The 16,055-nt window shown below is 39.0% G+C and overlaps 3 protein-coding genes across 4 annotated transcripts; 2 read left to right on the top strand and 1 right to left on the bottom strand.

Moving 5' to 3' along the window:
• The first annotated feature begins 1,338 nt into the window (after window positions 1–1,338).
• On the top strand, window positions 1,339–4,770 carry tmed2 (transmembrane p24 trafficking protein 2). 2 transcript variants are annotated; one of them, XM_034096018.2, is made up of 5 exons: window positions 1,339–1,715; window positions 2,237–2,429; window positions 2,631–2,648; window positions 2,988–3,095; window positions 3,182–4,770. In XM_034096018.2, the coding sequence occupies exons 1-5, from the start codon at window positions 1,536–1,538 to the stop codon at window positions 3,304–3,306; spliced, it is 624 nt and encodes a 207-aa protein (XP_033951909.1). In that variant the 5' UTR covers window positions 1,339–1,535; the 3' UTR covers window positions 3,307–4,770. The 2 variants fall into 2 exon arrangements, with proteins under 2 accessions (XP_033951909.1, XP_033951910.1); XM_034096019.1 differs by lacking the exon at window positions 2,631–2,648 and having other exon boundaries at window positions 1,342–1,715.
• A 745-nt stretch (window positions 4,771–5,515) lies between these two features.
• On the top strand, window positions 5,516–11,684 carry ddx55 (DEAD (Asp-Glu-Ala-Asp) box polypeptide 55). The gene is made up of 14 exons (XM_034096151.1): window positions 5,516–5,727; window positions 5,829–5,879; window positions 6,255–6,341; window positions 6,444–6,535; window positions 6,717–6,779; window positions 7,653–7,802; window positions 8,783–8,972; window positions 9,051–9,133; window positions 9,866–9,997; window positions 10,223–10,315; window positions 10,506–10,620; window positions 10,803–10,971; window positions 11,062–11,354; window positions 11,439–11,684. The coding sequence occupies exons 1-14, from the start codon at window positions 5,620–5,622 to the stop codon at window positions 11,619–11,621; spliced, it is 1,809 nt and encodes a 602-aa protein (XP_033952042.1). The 5' UTR covers window positions 5,516–5,619; the 3' UTR covers window positions 11,622–11,684.
• On the bottom strand, window positions 11,676–15,261 carry eif2b1 (eukaryotic translation initiation factor 2B, subunit 1 alpha). Its single transcript, XM_034096152.2, has 9 exons — window positions 14,931–15,261; window positions 14,751–14,852; window positions 14,337–14,473; window positions 13,290–13,406; window positions 12,956–13,068; window positions 12,808–12,876; window positions 12,642–12,717; window positions 11,938–12,063; window positions 11,676–11,862 (listed from the first exon to the last, which is right to left on the bottom strand). Exons 1-9 carry the CDS (start codon window positions 14,941–14,943, stop codon window positions 11,707–11,709), a joined length of 909 nt encoding a protein of 302 aa, XP_033952043.1. The 5' UTR covers window positions 14,944–15,261; the 3' UTR covers window positions 11,676–11,706.
• Between the last annotated feature and the right edge of the window lie 794 nt (window positions 15,262–16,055).

Consider the following 16,055-nt stretch of genomic DNA (forward strand, 5'->3'; position numbering starts at 1 on the left):
TTTAATGGATAATTATGACTTTTACTTGAGATATTGCTGATAGCCTATATTTACAAGCCTTTCCCAAACCTTATGTTGTGTTTGGGTCTCCCGTGACCCATTTCAAGTTAAAATTATATAATAATACGCTTTTTTTATCGGAACAAGGCTTCATGGTATCCTCCACAACAGCTATATAAACACTACAAAACGGTTTTTGACAATTTTAGCCAAGTCTGAAGTTCTCTGAAGACCCAGCACAGCATTGTTTTGGGTGACTCGGGGTCAGATTTGGCCCAATCAAGATTCATCTTTGACTTTAGACACCCCTCCATCCAACCATTTAAAACCTTTTGGGGGGAAATTGTATCATATATTAGTCTATTGTCAGATAACATAATTATCCACTGTCTTCACTCTAGGGAATATAATGAGTGAATTTAATCACATGTTTTACTTAAATATGTGGTGTAATGTGTTGTGGGGCCATACAATACAATTACAACAGGATTGTACGGTTATGAATCCATAATAAGTTAGTAATGATGTAATTAAAACAATATTGGATGAGTCATTATTATTGAGTGTTTTGAGATAAATCATGGGTCACAATTGACCGCCAACACCATGAACGGTAACAGCTTTCGAACACAACACAAGGGTTAAGTAAGTTGTAGAGAAGTATTTTCAACTGTGGTATATGTTTTTTTGGTATGAATATTAAATGGTTTGAGTACTTTGTCCAACATCCAGAGGTAGGAGAAGTACTCAGATCTTGTACTTTAGTAAAAGTAGAAGTACCAGAGTGTAGGAATACTCTGTTACTTACAAGTATAAGTCCTGCATTCAAAATGTTACTCAAGTAAAAGTACAAAAGTATAAGCATCAAAATATACTTAAAGTACCAACAGTAAAAGTGCTCATTATGCAAATTGGCCCATTTCAGAATAATATATGTTTTGTTTGTATGTATGTTATCAAAGCTGCTAAAGGTGCAGCTAGTTTTAATCACTCTGTACACTGCAGGGTATCTTGTGAATCTCACTCCAGGTGTAATTAAAGTCTTATTTAAGTGTTGTTTATATTTCACATGATTAATCCAAATCTGCAAAGTAACTAAAGGTATTAAATAAATGTAGTGGAGTAAAAGTACACTTTTTTGAGGGGCAGAAGAGCAAAGTAGCAATTACATTGAAATACTGTTAAAGTAAAGTACAAGTTTCTTAAAATTGTACTTAAGTACAGTTATTGAGTGAATGGTTACTTTACACCACTGAATGTCCGAGTTGATGTGATGATCTTCTCTAAACAGGTGAAGAGTCACTACATTTTGACAGCACACTCTTACATTTGGCCCTCGCCGGATGCCGTTAGCCGTACGTGGCAGTTAGAGAGCAGTACACAGCAGCCGATGCTGGAGCGGCTAACGTTACTCCCCGGCAACAATTTCACTCATACCGTCTGACATCTTGCACTCTTACAGGATACACTGAAACAAGGAGGGTTCTCTATATCAATAGCTTTATTGTGAAGCTTGCTATACAACACTTTTAAACATGTTTACCGTGTCGGAGCTGGTTGTCTTGCTGGCCGTCCTGTCCTCCACTGCGTCCGGCTACTTCGTTAGCATAGACGCCCATGCCGAGGAGTGCTTCTATGAGCGGGTCAACTCCGGCACAAAGATGGGCCTCATGTTTGAGGTAGCCGAGGGAGGCTTCCTGGACATCGATGTGGAGGTGAGATGATAAACCAGCCACCTAATGTGGAGGAATGTGTTTTGTTTTTTAACTTAAACCTGATGCTCACACACAAGGCCTGTGCTAGCTAGTGTTAGCTTCCGCAGTCTCTCTGTGTAACGTCAAGTGGACTAGTTGCAGTCCAGTTGATGGATGTTAACTTATTGTAATTCAAAGTTGAATAACAAAAACATCATATCTTATTATTCGGTCCGTTTTCTTTTACCTAAACCCGAATATTGTAACTGAATTATTCATTAGGATACAGGAAGTGTAGCATTAGCACTATGTCCGGCTTAGTTATGCTAGCATTGCCGGACTAACTATGTAGCCAATAATGTATTTGAGTATAATCCAAAGAAAACATTTACTATCTTCTTTAACTTATTTCTTTGAAACAAGTGCTGTGGTATAACTTGCAAATGATGGGTTTAATGTACACAGATCTTGCTGCCATATGTTACAATTGTGCTCTCATGCAGCAGTGATTTTTACTCACATATTTTGCATTTTCCTTCCAGATAACAGGGCCTGATGGTAAACAAATTTACAAAGGCGACAGGGAGTCAAGTGGGAAATACTCTGTGGCAGCACACATGGACGGAACCTACAAGTTCTGCTTCAGCAACAAGATGTCAACCATGACACCCAAGATTGTCATGTTCACGATTGATATCGGAGAGGCCCCTAAAGGACAGGACATGGAGACAGAAGGTACTTTAGGGGTGCATGTTTTGATTGATGCCTGTGAAGAGAGAAATTAAGAAATTCCATATGGCATTATGTCAAGCCAGATTTTTAAAGATCATCCAGCTGCAAACCACTTGTTTCTTTTTCTGCTGACCATGTGTCACTGTTTGATAGTTTCTTTCCCTTTTTTTGACTTTATTTTGGGCGCTCTGTTCCTCTTCATAGGTGGTGAAAGCTGGGATGGTAGGGCACAGGGCAAAACTGCTGTTGTGAAATAGACTTTTGAGTTTGTGATGCACTGCAGAGTTTTCTCTAACCAGCGTTGTTTTGTAGCTTAAACTAATATTGTGCATTTCTTAAACGCGTAGGAAGTTTTATAGTTTGAATGGCTTGACTATTTGCACAGTAAGAACATGTATGGTATAAAAAATGTCTCTGGTGATGGCGCAGCATCACCTGTCCTGCGACATACATCACAATGACATCTGTTATGCATGTACTGCATACCTCATGCATGTATCTTTGTGTGCACATCAACTGTGTTGTGGCCCTTTTTGTGATGATCACTTTTACCTGTTTCAGCGCACCAAAACAAGCTGGAAGAGATGATCAACGAGCTGGCGGTTGCTATGACGGCTGTAAAGCATGAGCAGGAGTACATGGAGGTTCGAGAGAGGATACACAGAGCAAGTGAGTCTAGAGCCAATTACACTGTATAGAAACAAATTGAAATGTTTGTTTTTATATCCTGAACCCGTCTTCTTTTCTCTTTCTAGTCAACGACAACACAAACAGCCGAGTGGTGCTGTGGTCGTTCTTCGAAGCTCTCGTTCTGGTGGCAATGACACTCGGACAGATTTATTACTTGAAGAGATTTTTCGAAGTACGGCGAGTGGTTTAGTGCGGTTAAATGATCCCTCTGTGTCCTTCACTGATTTCTCCAACACCATGACAGTTATTTACACTCTGGAAATGAGACCGGCAGATTTGAGTAAAGCCTAAATATGATTGGATCTCAGAAGTTTTGTTCACCTGTTACCTGTTTGGTTCCTTCTTTATAAATGTAATTAATGTTTGTTTGGAACGAATGGCCAAAAAATTCTTGGATATCATTTCATTAGTTATAACTTTTTGTGTAAAATATTTTTCTGTCCAATATTGTTTTATATTTACAGTTAAGTACAAATTACTCGCCAATACAGTTTTACCTATGTGAATGACTGAGGCTCATCATTTTAAGTAAAGACAGTTTGAAAAGACTTAGATATGCACATAAATTGATTAATTTAAGGATCCACATTAGAAGCACAGGGGTGTGCCTCAGTCCAGGATCAATACATGGATAAATGTGAGATTTTATACAGGAGAATTTAAATGGGACCTTTTCAAGTGATAAAAATGACACTCATGAAAACGCAAATAATTTGATGTTTTTTTTTTGTCTGAGATGCAGAAGGTTTTGTTTTCAGCATCTATGCCAAGTTAGACAATGTACTGGCAGATATCTGAAATCTGTACATTGGGTTTCTCTCAAACAACAAATTGCACTCCTGATAAATGCATCTAAATATCTGAAGGATTTACACTGCAGCTAATCATTAAGGGAAACTAAAGCTTCTAGCTCGGTCTGTCGATTCAAGGCAATCAACGCTGTGGGGAAGGGGGCTTCAGTGGACACCTTTTGCAGGGAAACTGTGATTCCCTGCGTAGTTCAGAAAATGGTAACAGTTTCTTGGCCTTGAGTTAATTTTTAAACACCTTCATTTGAAAAGTTCTAGTTAGCTGTAAGACCTTGAAGAGCTAAGGCTGTGTGATTTTAAACTGAACTACTTGGAGTGAAGCTCCAAGCAAAGTGTGGAGGAACACTGAGATGACATGTTACATGTTGAGGGTGGGTGGGTGAGTGGGTGGGGGGTCTGACACCTAATGACTGCTGTGTGCTTTAGTTGCTTCTACTATAGTTCTTTTGTTGGGGTTAGGGATTTTAAATTATATGATTGTATACAATTTTGAACTGTTTGTTTTTCCTGGAGCATATCCTGTGACATGCTGCTGTGTGGCTGATGCTTTTCAAATTAATATCTTTTACCTGTTTATTTCCCCACCAAGGTAAAAAAACGTACGTCCAGGACAGTAGCTTCACATATAGTACACATCATGCATGTTGTGTGTCACAGAATATGCTCCAGTTTTTTTATTAAAACAATCTTTGGTGAGCTCTGGCAGGTAAACTGCTCTGTACACAGTCTCTCCTTTTTGTGATTACAACAACTAAATCTGATAAATGGATCTGTACAAATGTAGAATGGTTGTCTGTGGAAAAAAGCCCCAGGTTTCATAATAAAGCCAATATTCTGTACAATTACTTCAGTGTCTTTTTTAAACAGGTGGTGGCGTCTTTTAGAAAGTTTGAATGCAAATGTGAGGAATTTAGCCTGAGCCTTTTAAAGAACATTAATTGCTGAATTTCCTTGTCGTAAACGCTGTTACTGAACTATTCTTGATTTGATTCGTTTTACTTGCTATGACAAGTCTAAATGTCAGCTCAAGGCTCCAAGAATCTGGTTCGACTTGTTGAGTGCTCTCATATGTAAATGATACTATACAAACAAACGCTCCTCTTCTATCTTTCAAAGTTGAAAATGAATTCCAAATAATTGTGTTTTCAACTTTTCATATAAATTGAATTATATTTAAAAAGTTGTCCAAAGCAAGATGCAGTATTAAAGCCTAATATGCATCTGAAGTCACAAAAATACAAAGGCACTCCATAATGAATACTACCGTGTAGATTTTCTAAAAATACTATAATTTTACTTAATTATTCACTGTCATAATAGACAAACGCATCGAGTACTTTTCAAAGAACATTACAGAGCGCTGTGTATACAATTGAACTACAATCACCTTTACAGTCTGACTATACAAAAGAAAATGTAATTAAAATACCCAAAAGTAAAATAATAAATATATAGGAAGACATTACTTCTACTTAATGTAGATGGATGTCTATTCCATCCATGATGGCTATTTTACAGTAAAATAAAAAATGGAAAGAGATACATGGCTAGGCGGAACGATTCTCCTGACACCGCTTCGGTTCCTACCCGGTCTGTAAACAGCTGAGCACCCGGAAACAGGAGCAGCGTGGAGAGTCAGCCCAGCGGTGGCTAACAACTTTAGCATAAATCGTGTTGAATGTTATATTAACAACATGGATAACACCACAGAGGGGACGTGGAAGAGTTTACCTGTAAAACTCAACGAGGGGATTTTACAAACGCTCGAGGAAGTGAAGTTCACGCACATGACACCTGTCCAGGTAACATGAACACTTTAAACCTGCCTCTCTTTAACACTGACTGTATGCTTCAACAACACTGATCAGTAAATACATCTGATTAATATTGAGTTTCTTTCAAGGCTGCTTGCATCCCGCTGTTCATGAGAAACAAAGATGTGGCTGCTGAGGCGGTAAGTGTAACAAAATACATTCATCTAACTACAAATGATAGCCAAACTCGTATTTATTAGTCTCTCTGCAGATTGAGATTAATAATACCAAATATAAATTACCTAATAAAGTATATATTTTAAAGTTTAAGCTATTTAAAAGTATATAAAGTAATGTCAATTAGCCATTTTCTTTGCACAATTATACATAGCTCTGTAAAGTGAGTATTTTTTTTTACTGTTTTTACTATAAGTATATTTTGATGCTAATACTTAACCAGTGTACTTTGACCACTAGTTATTCCTGTTAACTGTTTTTTGTTTTGAAAAAGTACAGTCTATTACATTTTTCCTCAGCACTCCCTGTGCAGCTCACTAAATGTTGTACCATTGTAGGTGACTGGGAGCGGAAAGACTCTGGCTTTTGTCATTCCTATTATTGAGCTGCTCCTGAAGAGAGAAGAGAAGCTAAAGAAGATGCAGGTGATGAGGAAACCAACGCTCAATACTTATATTTACCTTCCACCTGTCACTGTAGAGCTTTCCAGTCTCTTCGATGCTCAGTCTTGTTGTTGTTTTCTGCAGGTCGGCGCCCTGGTCGTCACTCCCACCAGAGAACTGGCTCTTCAGATCAGTGAAGTGATGAAACAGTTTCTTCAAAAATTCCCACAGTTTACGTAAGTACAACATCAAGTAGGAGTCAAAACGGGGGAAATGTACCTTGTAAATGGTATTCAAGTAGTCCTAACTTAAAATAACAAATTGCAACCCTTAGAGAAATAACTGTGCCCTCCTCATCATGTTGATCTATTTTGTTTGTTTTTATTAATTAAAATGCTTCTTGTATGTTTTTTTTAGGCAGATTTTACTGATTGGTGGCACCAACCCCATAGAGGATGTGGAGAAGTTCAAGGAACACGGGTATGCACTAGATATAACATATTATGACTTTAATAGTGAGGGTCCCTCATTTCAAACCTTTATTTAATCAGATTGGTCCCTTGAGATCATAGATCTCTTTTTCAAGGGAGACCTCCCTGTTTGCGGTCTTTATGCTAAGCTAATTGGCTCATATCAACAGACAGGAATGAGAGCAGCATTCTTTTCTTCGTCTCGACTGATATTGTGCAGCTTGATCACAATGTTTTTAAAGTTAGACACCAGACAGGAGAATAACCCTAACCCAGTCACTTTAACATTGAAAAAATAAATAAATAGCCTTTCAAGTTGTAGGAAAAATACTTATCTTACCTGTAGATCCAACTAAGACCAGGAAATCCACAGCTACAAGCAGGTCATAAAGAAATACAAAAATAGATTCATCCAAACCCTGCTGCAGCTGCCTTCCATGTTGCCCTGGGAAGTCCAGGAAATCCAACTTGTTCTTGGAACCACTTTTTTACTTTAATATAGGTGCAAAGAATGTCAAAAACTGGTTTAAACTTTAGTTATCTTCTCTTTTACTCCCTTTAAGTCCTCTGTCCGTTTCTGTCCATGCTGTTTTTGTTAGTTCTTTCCCTGACCCCAGCTCACAGGTGTCTGATTGGTCTCACCTCTTTCCCCACCTTCCTTTCCTGTTAATAACCTCCACCTTATTTATTTCCCCCCCTTTTGTGACAAGCGTATATATATATAAAAAACGTCAAACTAGTCCCATTAGAAACAACACAATTGAACCCTCTTTCCCCTAAATTAGATACCAAAGACTAGATAGCTGACAAAGAGGAGATGTAGGCATTCCATTGCCAGCATCATAAACCATGAGTGTTACATTTGTGTGTGTGTGTGGTTCAGGGCACACATAGTGATTGCGACACCGGGCCGTCTGGAGGATATGTTCAGGAGGAAGGCTGACGGTCTGGATCTGGCCAGCTCAGTGAAGGGTCTTGATGTGCTGGTTCTCGATGAGGCTGATAGACTACTCGACATGGGGTTCGAGGCCAGGTACTGACTAAATGTGAACTTTTCCCCTTTTTATGGAAGAAGAATTTAGTTCTATAACATTTATTTTGATATATATATGTGACCTGCTCTATTAAAATCAATCGCATTGACCCGAAGACACATTTTGAGTTGTATACACTGCTGGAAAGAGTAGATTCCTAGCGTTCTAATGATATCAGGATTGTTGTTGTTCTCCAAATATTAAGCAAAATATGTCACATTTATATAATGACTGTCACAGAGTCATCATTTTGAGAAAAGGGCTTTCAAAGTTTCCTCTTCTCTGGAATCCATCGATCTGATTGATTATCGGCGGAGCAAATGATCAAAATACTACGGAGGGAAGATATTTTCATTTGGAATACTGGTCTGGGGGAAGCTCGCGTGTGTGTGTATTTTTGCGTTTGAGTGTGTTGTGTTTGTTTCCCGGGGAAACACCAGCTGTTGTTATGCCTGCTGTGACGTCAAGTTACTCCGTTCTCCGCTTGTAATTATGCCGTCACAAGCTTCAAAGTTATATTTATCATCTGAATTTGCCGAAACAAGTTTAATATTCTGAAAGCCAAGACTTTGTTTATTTGAAATCAGATGAAAACAAACTGTAACGGACCTTGCCTTGTTATCTATGATTACTATACTCTTACATTCATAATGTCAGCGGGAGGGAGGGGGGCGGCGCTGCGGAAGAGCAGAATCTTCCCTTTACAAGCTTCAAAAATGTATTTATCGTGTGATTTTGGAAATAAAACTGTAATATTCTGAAAGCCAAGACTTTGTTTATTTTAAATCAAACAAAACACAGAACCCCGAAAGATTTTTTTGCATTTTTTTTTTTGTATGCGAATCTACGTTTATTTTGAAATGAGCCGTTGCGTCTTCCGACTGATTTCGATAGAGCAGGTCACATATATACATGTCATTTGAATTAGTAACCCTTTTAGGTATTTTCTACCACTGAAAGACTCTTTTTCTGTGTCCAGCCTGAACAACATTTTGGGCTTCCTGCCCAAACAGAGGCGTACAGGCTTGTTCTCAGCGACTCAGACTCAGGAGCTGGAGAAGCTGGTGAGGGCCGGCCTCAGAAACCCGGTGCGCATCACCGTCAAGGAGAAAGGTGTAGCTGCCACCTCTATGCAGAAAACACCCTCCAGACTCTCCAACTACTACACTGTGAGTAACACTTCCAACTCTTTCATCAATAAGCTCCTAATTAAAATGTATTGACATAAACTCATGTTGTCATTTCAGATATGTCGATCAGAGAACAAGTTCAACCACCTAGTGACGTTTCTAAGGCAACACAAGCACGAGAAGAACCTGGTTTTCTTCAGGTATGATAAACTAAGAACCTTTTACATTTTAAAATGGGTTTCACGAATACATACATAAAGATTTAGTGTACTGACTAAATCTGTTTATAGCTATGTGTGTGTATATCTATCTGTAAATATATTCATTTGTACTGGCTGTGAAAACAAGTGTCCTTAAGGGACATTAAAGGGGACCTATCATGCAAAATGCACTTTTTGATGTCTTTTATACATAAATGTGTCCCCGGTGTGTCAGGAGACTCACAGAGTGTCAGAAAATAAAACCCTTTTCCTCCGTACCCAAATCTCTAAAAACGGGGATACAACGAAGCTGATCCAGATTTGCGTCCAATATGACGTAATGTCCGAAATGCGGACCCACGGCCCGATCAGAAACGTTGCTATCAGAAACGATGCCCAACTGTTTTGGACGTAATATGGTCTTTGTTTACATTAGCAAGCATCGCTAACACTCAGAGCTAACGCAGTAGTGGAGAGAGAACATGTTTAAAAAGCAGGAAATAAAAAAAGACTAAACTAAAGGATAGCTGACCAAACTTTCTCACACTAGATTGTTCAGGGAAATAATCAGATTCTCTAAAACTGAAGAGCAAACAACAGATCTGGAAGAAATCTGGCCTTATTCTAAAAAGGATTAGCCATGAACAAAGCGTTAAACACCTGCAGTGTCTGTCAGACATTATGCTGTCACATATGCATTTCCTGACTGATCACTTGTTATCTCATCTCCAGTACGTGTGCCTGTGTGGAGTACTACGGTCGGGCTCTGGAGGTTCTGGTCAAGAAAGCAGATGTCCACTGCATCCACGGCAAGATGAAAAACAAACGCAACAAGATCTTTGCTGACTTTCGGGCCCTGAAAAGGTGTGTGTGTGTGTGTGTGTGTGTGTGTGTGTGTGTGTGTGTGTGTGTGTGTGTGTGTGTGTGTGTGTGTGTGTGTGTGTGTGTGTGTGTGTGTGTGTGTGTGTGTGTGTGTGTGTGTGTGTGTGTGTGTGTGTGTGTGTGTGTGTGTGTGTGTGTGTGTGTGTGTGTGTGTGTGTGTGTGTGTGTGTGTTCTTTATAAAATGTAACATTGGTAATGTGTGGCAGTGGGATCTTGGTGTGTACTGATGTCATGGCCAGAGGCATCGATATCCCCGATGTTAACTGGGTGCTGCAGTACGATCCTCCCAGCAATGCCAGGTGAGCAAAACAAAGTCTTTGCAAAATACATCACTGTAGAAGTGCTGGTCCTTTTGTGTGTCTTAAATGGTTCAGTATTTACACAGCTAAATGTGAGTAGTCATTTTTTTATGATCCTGATTTAAGCTCTTCCTCAGATCAAGTTTCTATTTTTAAACAGCAGCTTTTTCCCTTCTTGTTTTTCCTTCAGTGCGTTTGTACATCGATGTGGACGTACGGCACGTATCGGCAATCAGGGCAATGCCCTCGTTTTTCTGCTGCCAATGGAGGAGGCCTATGTCAATTTTTTGTCCATCAATCAGAAAGTGAGTTATTTCGAGTTATCTTGCTAGAAACATCACATGTTATGCCTGCTCCACCCAGGGTAGGTCCTAATATACACAACATGAATTGAAAGAAACATTTCCTGTTGACAATCAATGATCAAATTGCAAAATCTGAGGTTACTTGATGTGGACACATGATAATTGACTTGTTTTCTCCTCAGTGCCCCCTCCAGAAGATGGTCCTCTCAGGAGATGTTCCAGATGTGCTGCCCAAAGTGAAGACTCTAGCTCTGGCAGACCGCGCCATGTTTGACAGAGGCATGAGAGCCTTCGTGTCCTACGTCCAGGCCTACGCCAAACACGAATGTAGTCTCATCTTCAGGTCCAAAGGTGAAAACAGCATCTCTACATTCAGATGCAGTTGTGCAGTGTGCATAAAGTACACAGATATAACTTTTTGTGCTGTATTTTGTTGTCTAGATCTGGATTTGGCCACCTTAGCCCGCGGCTTCGCCCTCCTCCGCCTGCCGAGGATGCCCGAGCTGAGAGGGGATACACTCCCTGATTTTAAGGAGACGACAGTGGACACAGACAAAATCCGCTACAAGGACAAGCAAAGGGAGAAGCTGAGACAGAAGTTGCTCCTCGAGTTGAAAGATCAAGTGAAGATCTCGTATCCCAAAAAGAACTTAATCAAGAATAAGTCCTGGTCGAAACAGAGGAGCAAGAAGGAGCGCAGGGAAAAAAGGTCCGCCAAGAGGAGGCGTGACGAGGTATTTAAAAAAAGAAATCTCCTGATGATCCCTTCAGTGGGCTGGGTTTATTTATGGATCTCATGTTTTTCTTTCTCTCTGCAGGGCTCTGATGTGGAGGATGAAGAAATGCAAGAGCTTTTAAATGACACTCGCATCCTCAAGAAACTTAAGAAAGGGAAAATCACAGAGGAGGACTTCGAGAATCAGATATCAGCTCAGATCAGCGGACCAAAACACAAAGCAGGAGCAGCGACGGGCGAGGGCTCAGGGGGCGAGGATGTGTGAACAGCTGTGTTTCTACATGTAAAAAGCAGAAATCAAATAAACGTTTGACATGTGTTTACCTTTTTCATGAATGGGTTTTATTGAGTTATAAATAAAGCTTGATGAGTTCGTCGCTGACAGCAGACGGGGTGAGGACTCCCAGGTCGGTGAAGAGGAGGGTGATGAGGGAGGGGGGGGTGTAGTCGATCATGGGATGCTCCTCTGACAGGTTCTGAGCGCTCCTCAGGGTGTCTGCTTTGTACTGTGGAGACGATGGAAGACTGTAAAGAAACACTCTTAGTGTCATATAACATAAGTATCCATGAATTTCTCGTACCTTAAATTTATCGGGCACGTCCTGTTGGTTGAGAGGATAGAGTCGGACAAATTTGAAACTCTCTGCCACCACGTAGAAAGGCTTGTTGTGAGCTTTAGAGCACACGGCCGTCTGATAAGTGCCAATCTGTAAAAGTGAATAGTAAGTACAATGTTGATATATTGACCTGAGGATTTCCATGTGGTGTTACTTCATATCCATTACATTTCGGAAGAAAATATTTAACATTTCGTAAACACCACAAAAATCATCTGAGTCAATTGTGTAATTAGATCCTAAACATATTTTTTTCTAGAATAAAGTGACTTCTTGATTTTAAATCAGAAATCCCTTATTCTGTCTTCTTTAAAATCCTAACACTGACTTCTATAAATTATATAATTATAAAAATGATTATTTAAATATTGTTTTTTTCTCACTTTTCTCAACATTTAAATGAGTTGAAATCAGCTCCACCTTGATTGTTATAATAAAAATGTATTCTAGATAATTGATATGTTTTAATACATACATTTTTTTGATAACACTTCTGTTATTTTATTAAGTCAAAAGGGTTTACTTGTTTGTATCGCAAAGCAAGATTTTTCGACTATACAACTATCTTTGGGTTCACCAGCTGGTATCATGAAAGTTTTCAAATTTAAATATATCGAATTGATTCAGTAAAAATTTAAATATTGTCATTATTTATTCCACAAACTCACCTTGTTGATGATCCCTCCGCTCTCAACGACCCCTTCCGCACCAACAATAACTAGGTCTACTTTCTCCAAAACATACCTGTAATAACACAAACAAACACACTGGATAAATGTCCATGTTGTCAAAGTACAACACTGTTTTGTTTTTTAACCTGATGAATATATTTACCCCACAGCTGCATCCAGAACTACTGTGACTGGAACATTGAGCTTTCTCAGGGCTTCTGCCATCTGTCGCCTGAGTATAACAAAATACTGATTCAATAAGTGCGTATCCCCTCAGAATAAAAACACATTTACTGACACGGTTCACTCACCCAGCTGAGTCAGGCTGCGATTCAGTCACATACACAGAGAAGCGCTTCTTCTCAGCTGCAGCTTTTTCAAGGACCCGCAGGACCACCCTGGAGTACGAGTGAGTCAGGATTTTCTGGGGAAATACATTTTCACATTATGTGTGTGCAGTGTAAATGAAGCTCTGTTCCTACCAACCCACACCCACATGTCTTTCTATAGGTTAATAATGGCCTTCAGTCACAACAGTTAAGTGTTACACCTGCTCATAATACAAGCAGGTCTTTATTGGTACAACAATGAGTCATTCCCAGTTATACAGGTAGCTTGAATTTTGTCTGCAACACAAATACGTACAGCTCCGTCTTTGATGAAGGTGTGACAGAGCTTAGCGACTTTGGTCCTGGACAATGAGATCTTCTTTAGAAAAAGTTCTCCTCTCTCCTCCATCACCTTTTTACAGCGAGACAGATCCTGAAAAAGAGACAACATATTTGGTGATTACATAATGTTACAGGCAAAAGAAAATACTGGAAGCCTGGGAGTAGCGGAGTTAGAATAAGAAAGTAGTTACAGACGTTCGCACCTTTAAATCAAGCAAACTTGGCACTATAAATAGCTCTCTTACAATAAAGAAATCTCAGGTGTTTTTTTATAATGGGGTAACAATTCCAAAAATACCTGAACAATCATCTCTCAACACATTTTTAGAGTATTTATTCATTTACATGTTCAGTTTAATTATTTGCAAATGATATGTCTCTACACAAGGTCTAGATGTTTGTTGAAAGCCTTTAACATTGCAATGTTATTGTGGTGGAAAATACTAAACTTATTGTCAATGTTTAGCTTTTTCCTTACTACAATTTACACATTGAAGTATATTTAGTCGAGACAATATCAGAATCAGCTTTTATAAACCTGCCACAATGCCATAGTGGCCCTAGTGGTTAAGACACAGACCATTACACCATAACATCCCTGGACAAACCCAGCAGGTATTTAGTAAGTCTTTCTAGCATTGAATTCCCTCTATGTATTAGTATCCCAGCAAATTAACAATGTCAAGGAGAAAGAAGTTGTAACTTAGTTAATATACCCTATACTTGATTTGGCTAACCCAAACTGCTGAAGCTTCGCGTTTGAATGCATTTTGCATCAAATGAGGTCTGTACATTTGATCCCATATTGTCTTATATTTAAATTAGACTTGGAAGCTGTGCCAGTATATGGCCAGTATTTTTGTATTTATTTCACAGGTGACTCAAGGGCACGTTCAGCCCAGGGAAGCAGGAACACAATGCTGAAGAGAGGGGCCTCTGAACTACCTTGCTTACTGCAGATATGAGATGTTGACTGTTGTTTAGTTTGGGAGCATGGAGCTGTCCCAGAGAAGCCTCTCACCTGGTGCTCCAGTGATGTGAGACTAATGAAGCGCAGGAAGAGCTCTCCTCCCGAGGACACGGCCACAGAGGAGTCCACTCCTGTCAGGCAGTCTGTGGCTCCCGTCAGGCTCTCCCTCAGGCCCAGGATGGTTTCACCTGGAGGGGCAGGGAAGGATTTACAAAACAGGTTGTCAGGTGTTACCTTGGTTGGTGATTGGCTAATGGTTACACAAATAAAGTCATAAAGTGACCAAAATCAGATCAGCTCATTTTCAGACAGGTTTTTATATAAATGGATCAGGAACAGGGACATATATTTATGTAATAAAATACATGAAAAAGTGGATGTTGCATAATAGGTGACCTTTAAGAATGTGTTTCTTCTTCTTCCAATACTACATAAACAAGTAAAATGATGCTGGGATTAACACACCTTTATCTCTCTTGAGGAACTCCAGCAGGGTGCGGATAGCGGCCACAGCAGAGGCCATGTCCGGATCTTTCCTCATCTGAGCCCTGAAATACTCCACCAGCTCTGACCAACAAACAAATACAAAAACACGTTTAATAATCATACTAACCACAACATGGGAGGAAATGATAAGCAACTTACCTTCTTCGTTCATCCTGACACCTACAAGAGAGCCTTAAAGCTGAAGTCCTAAGTGTTAAAACAAATAATGGTGGATGTTTACTTCAGTCAGCACAAAAAATGACAAATGCCAGAGCTGCTGACTCCGCTTTCGTTCAAATAGAATTAAACACACAATTAAATAAATTCCTTTGTAATTAACAATATCAGCTACACTTCTTAGAATTCTGCCATAAAAATCCCGGTTAAGTCTGTCTGGAAAGTTGTATTATCACTATCCGCCGTGTTGCACTGTGTTAGCTCATCTGGCGGAGAGCTGCGTGTTGACGTGTCGCAGGGAGATGACGTACACGGGTTTTTTTTGTTGCACCGAACGTCGTGCACTATTTACGTGGAGTCGAAATATTTGACATACATTTCAGTACTGATGGGTTTTTTATGGAAATATGTCTTCTTTAAATGTAGTCTTTTTTGTAAACATCTTTTTATTTATTTCCTTTTTGCAGTGTCTCATTTATGTTGACAGTTTTATTATGTTTATTGATAAGAAAATGTATATTAAGAAGTTAACATCAGCACAAATACATACAGGAAATGCAACACACATCATATATATATATATATATATATATATATATATATATATATATATATATAACTTGTTGGTTCAATAATAGCAACTTTACTCATTTTTTGAATCTGGCACTTTAGGTTTTGAAATTGACCTCAAGCCAGAACTTGAGCACATTCTCAGTCTCGCATACATAACACGACAGTTATTTGAAAAACACATATCTACTTTAGACAGATACATCTATGTCCCTTTCTGCAGTATAGACCCGTCTCTTTTTAATTACCATTTTGTATCAAGAAAAATAATCTTATTTTCAGTGCAAACTTAAACATTTGGAAACACATTAATGTATTCATATTGTAGAAATGCAAAATTATTTTTAAAATGGTGTCTCTTTGTATATCCAAATTGTTTAATTATGTTTTCTTTAAAACAATTAAAGTTAAGTATTATCCTGAAATGGACTATTCTGCATTGCTATTTTAAGATAAGATGGAACTTTATTTATCCCTGGGGAAATTCAGGCGTTTATAGCAGCAACAGGGTCAGAGTGAAAAACAGGATTCACTCAA

Source organism: Pseudochaenichthys georgianus, chromosome 12 (genome assembly GCF_902827115.2).
Source record: "Pseudochaenichthys georgianus chromosome 12, fPseGeo1.2, whole genome shotgun sequence".
Taxonomy (NCBI): domain Eukaryota; kingdom Metazoa; phylum Chordata; class Actinopteri; order Perciformes; family Channichthyidae; genus Pseudochaenichthys; species Pseudochaenichthys georgianus.

What these genes read in the sequence shown, in the direction of transcription:
- ddx55 (XM_034096151.1), top strand. Translation starts at nt 5,620, where the DNA reads ATGGATAACACCACAGAGGGGACGTGGAAGAGTTTACCTGTAAAACTC. An exon ending in GAGAAGTTCAAGGAACACGG is followed by an intron (nt 6,780 to 7,652) that starts GTATGCACTAGA and finishes TGTGTGGTTCAG; the next exon opens with GGCACACATAGTGATTGCGA. An exon ending in CCAAGAGGAGGCGTGACGAG is followed by an intron (nt 11,355 to 11,438) that starts GTATTTAAAAAA and finishes TTCTCTCTGCAG; the next exon opens with GGCTCTGATGTGGAGGATGA.
- tmed2 (XM_034096018.2), top strand. Translation starts at nt 1,536, where the DNA reads ATGTTTACCGTGTCGGAGCTGGTTGTCTTGCTGGCCGTCCTGTCCTCC. An exon ending in TCCTGGACATCGATGTGGAG is followed by an intron (nt 1,716 to 2,236) that starts GTGAGATGATAA and finishes TTTTCCTTCCAG; the next exon opens with ATAACAGGGCCTGATGGTAA. An exon ending in AGAGAGGATACACAGAGCAA is followed by an intron (nt 3,096 to 3,181) that starts GTGAGTCTAGAG and finishes TTCTCTTTCTAG; the next exon opens with TCAACGACAACACAAACAGC.
- eif2b1 (XM_034096152.2), bottom strand. An exon ending in GTTCTGGATGCAGCTGTGGG is followed by an intron (nt 12,718 to 12,807) that starts GTAAATATATTC and finishes GTGTTATTACAG; the next exon opens with GTATGTTTTGGAGAAAGTAG. An exon ending in ACGTGCCCGATAAATTTAAG is followed by an intron (nt 11,863 to 11,937) that starts GTACGAGAAATT and finishes TCGTCTCCACAG; the next exon opens with TACAAAGCAGACACCCTGAG.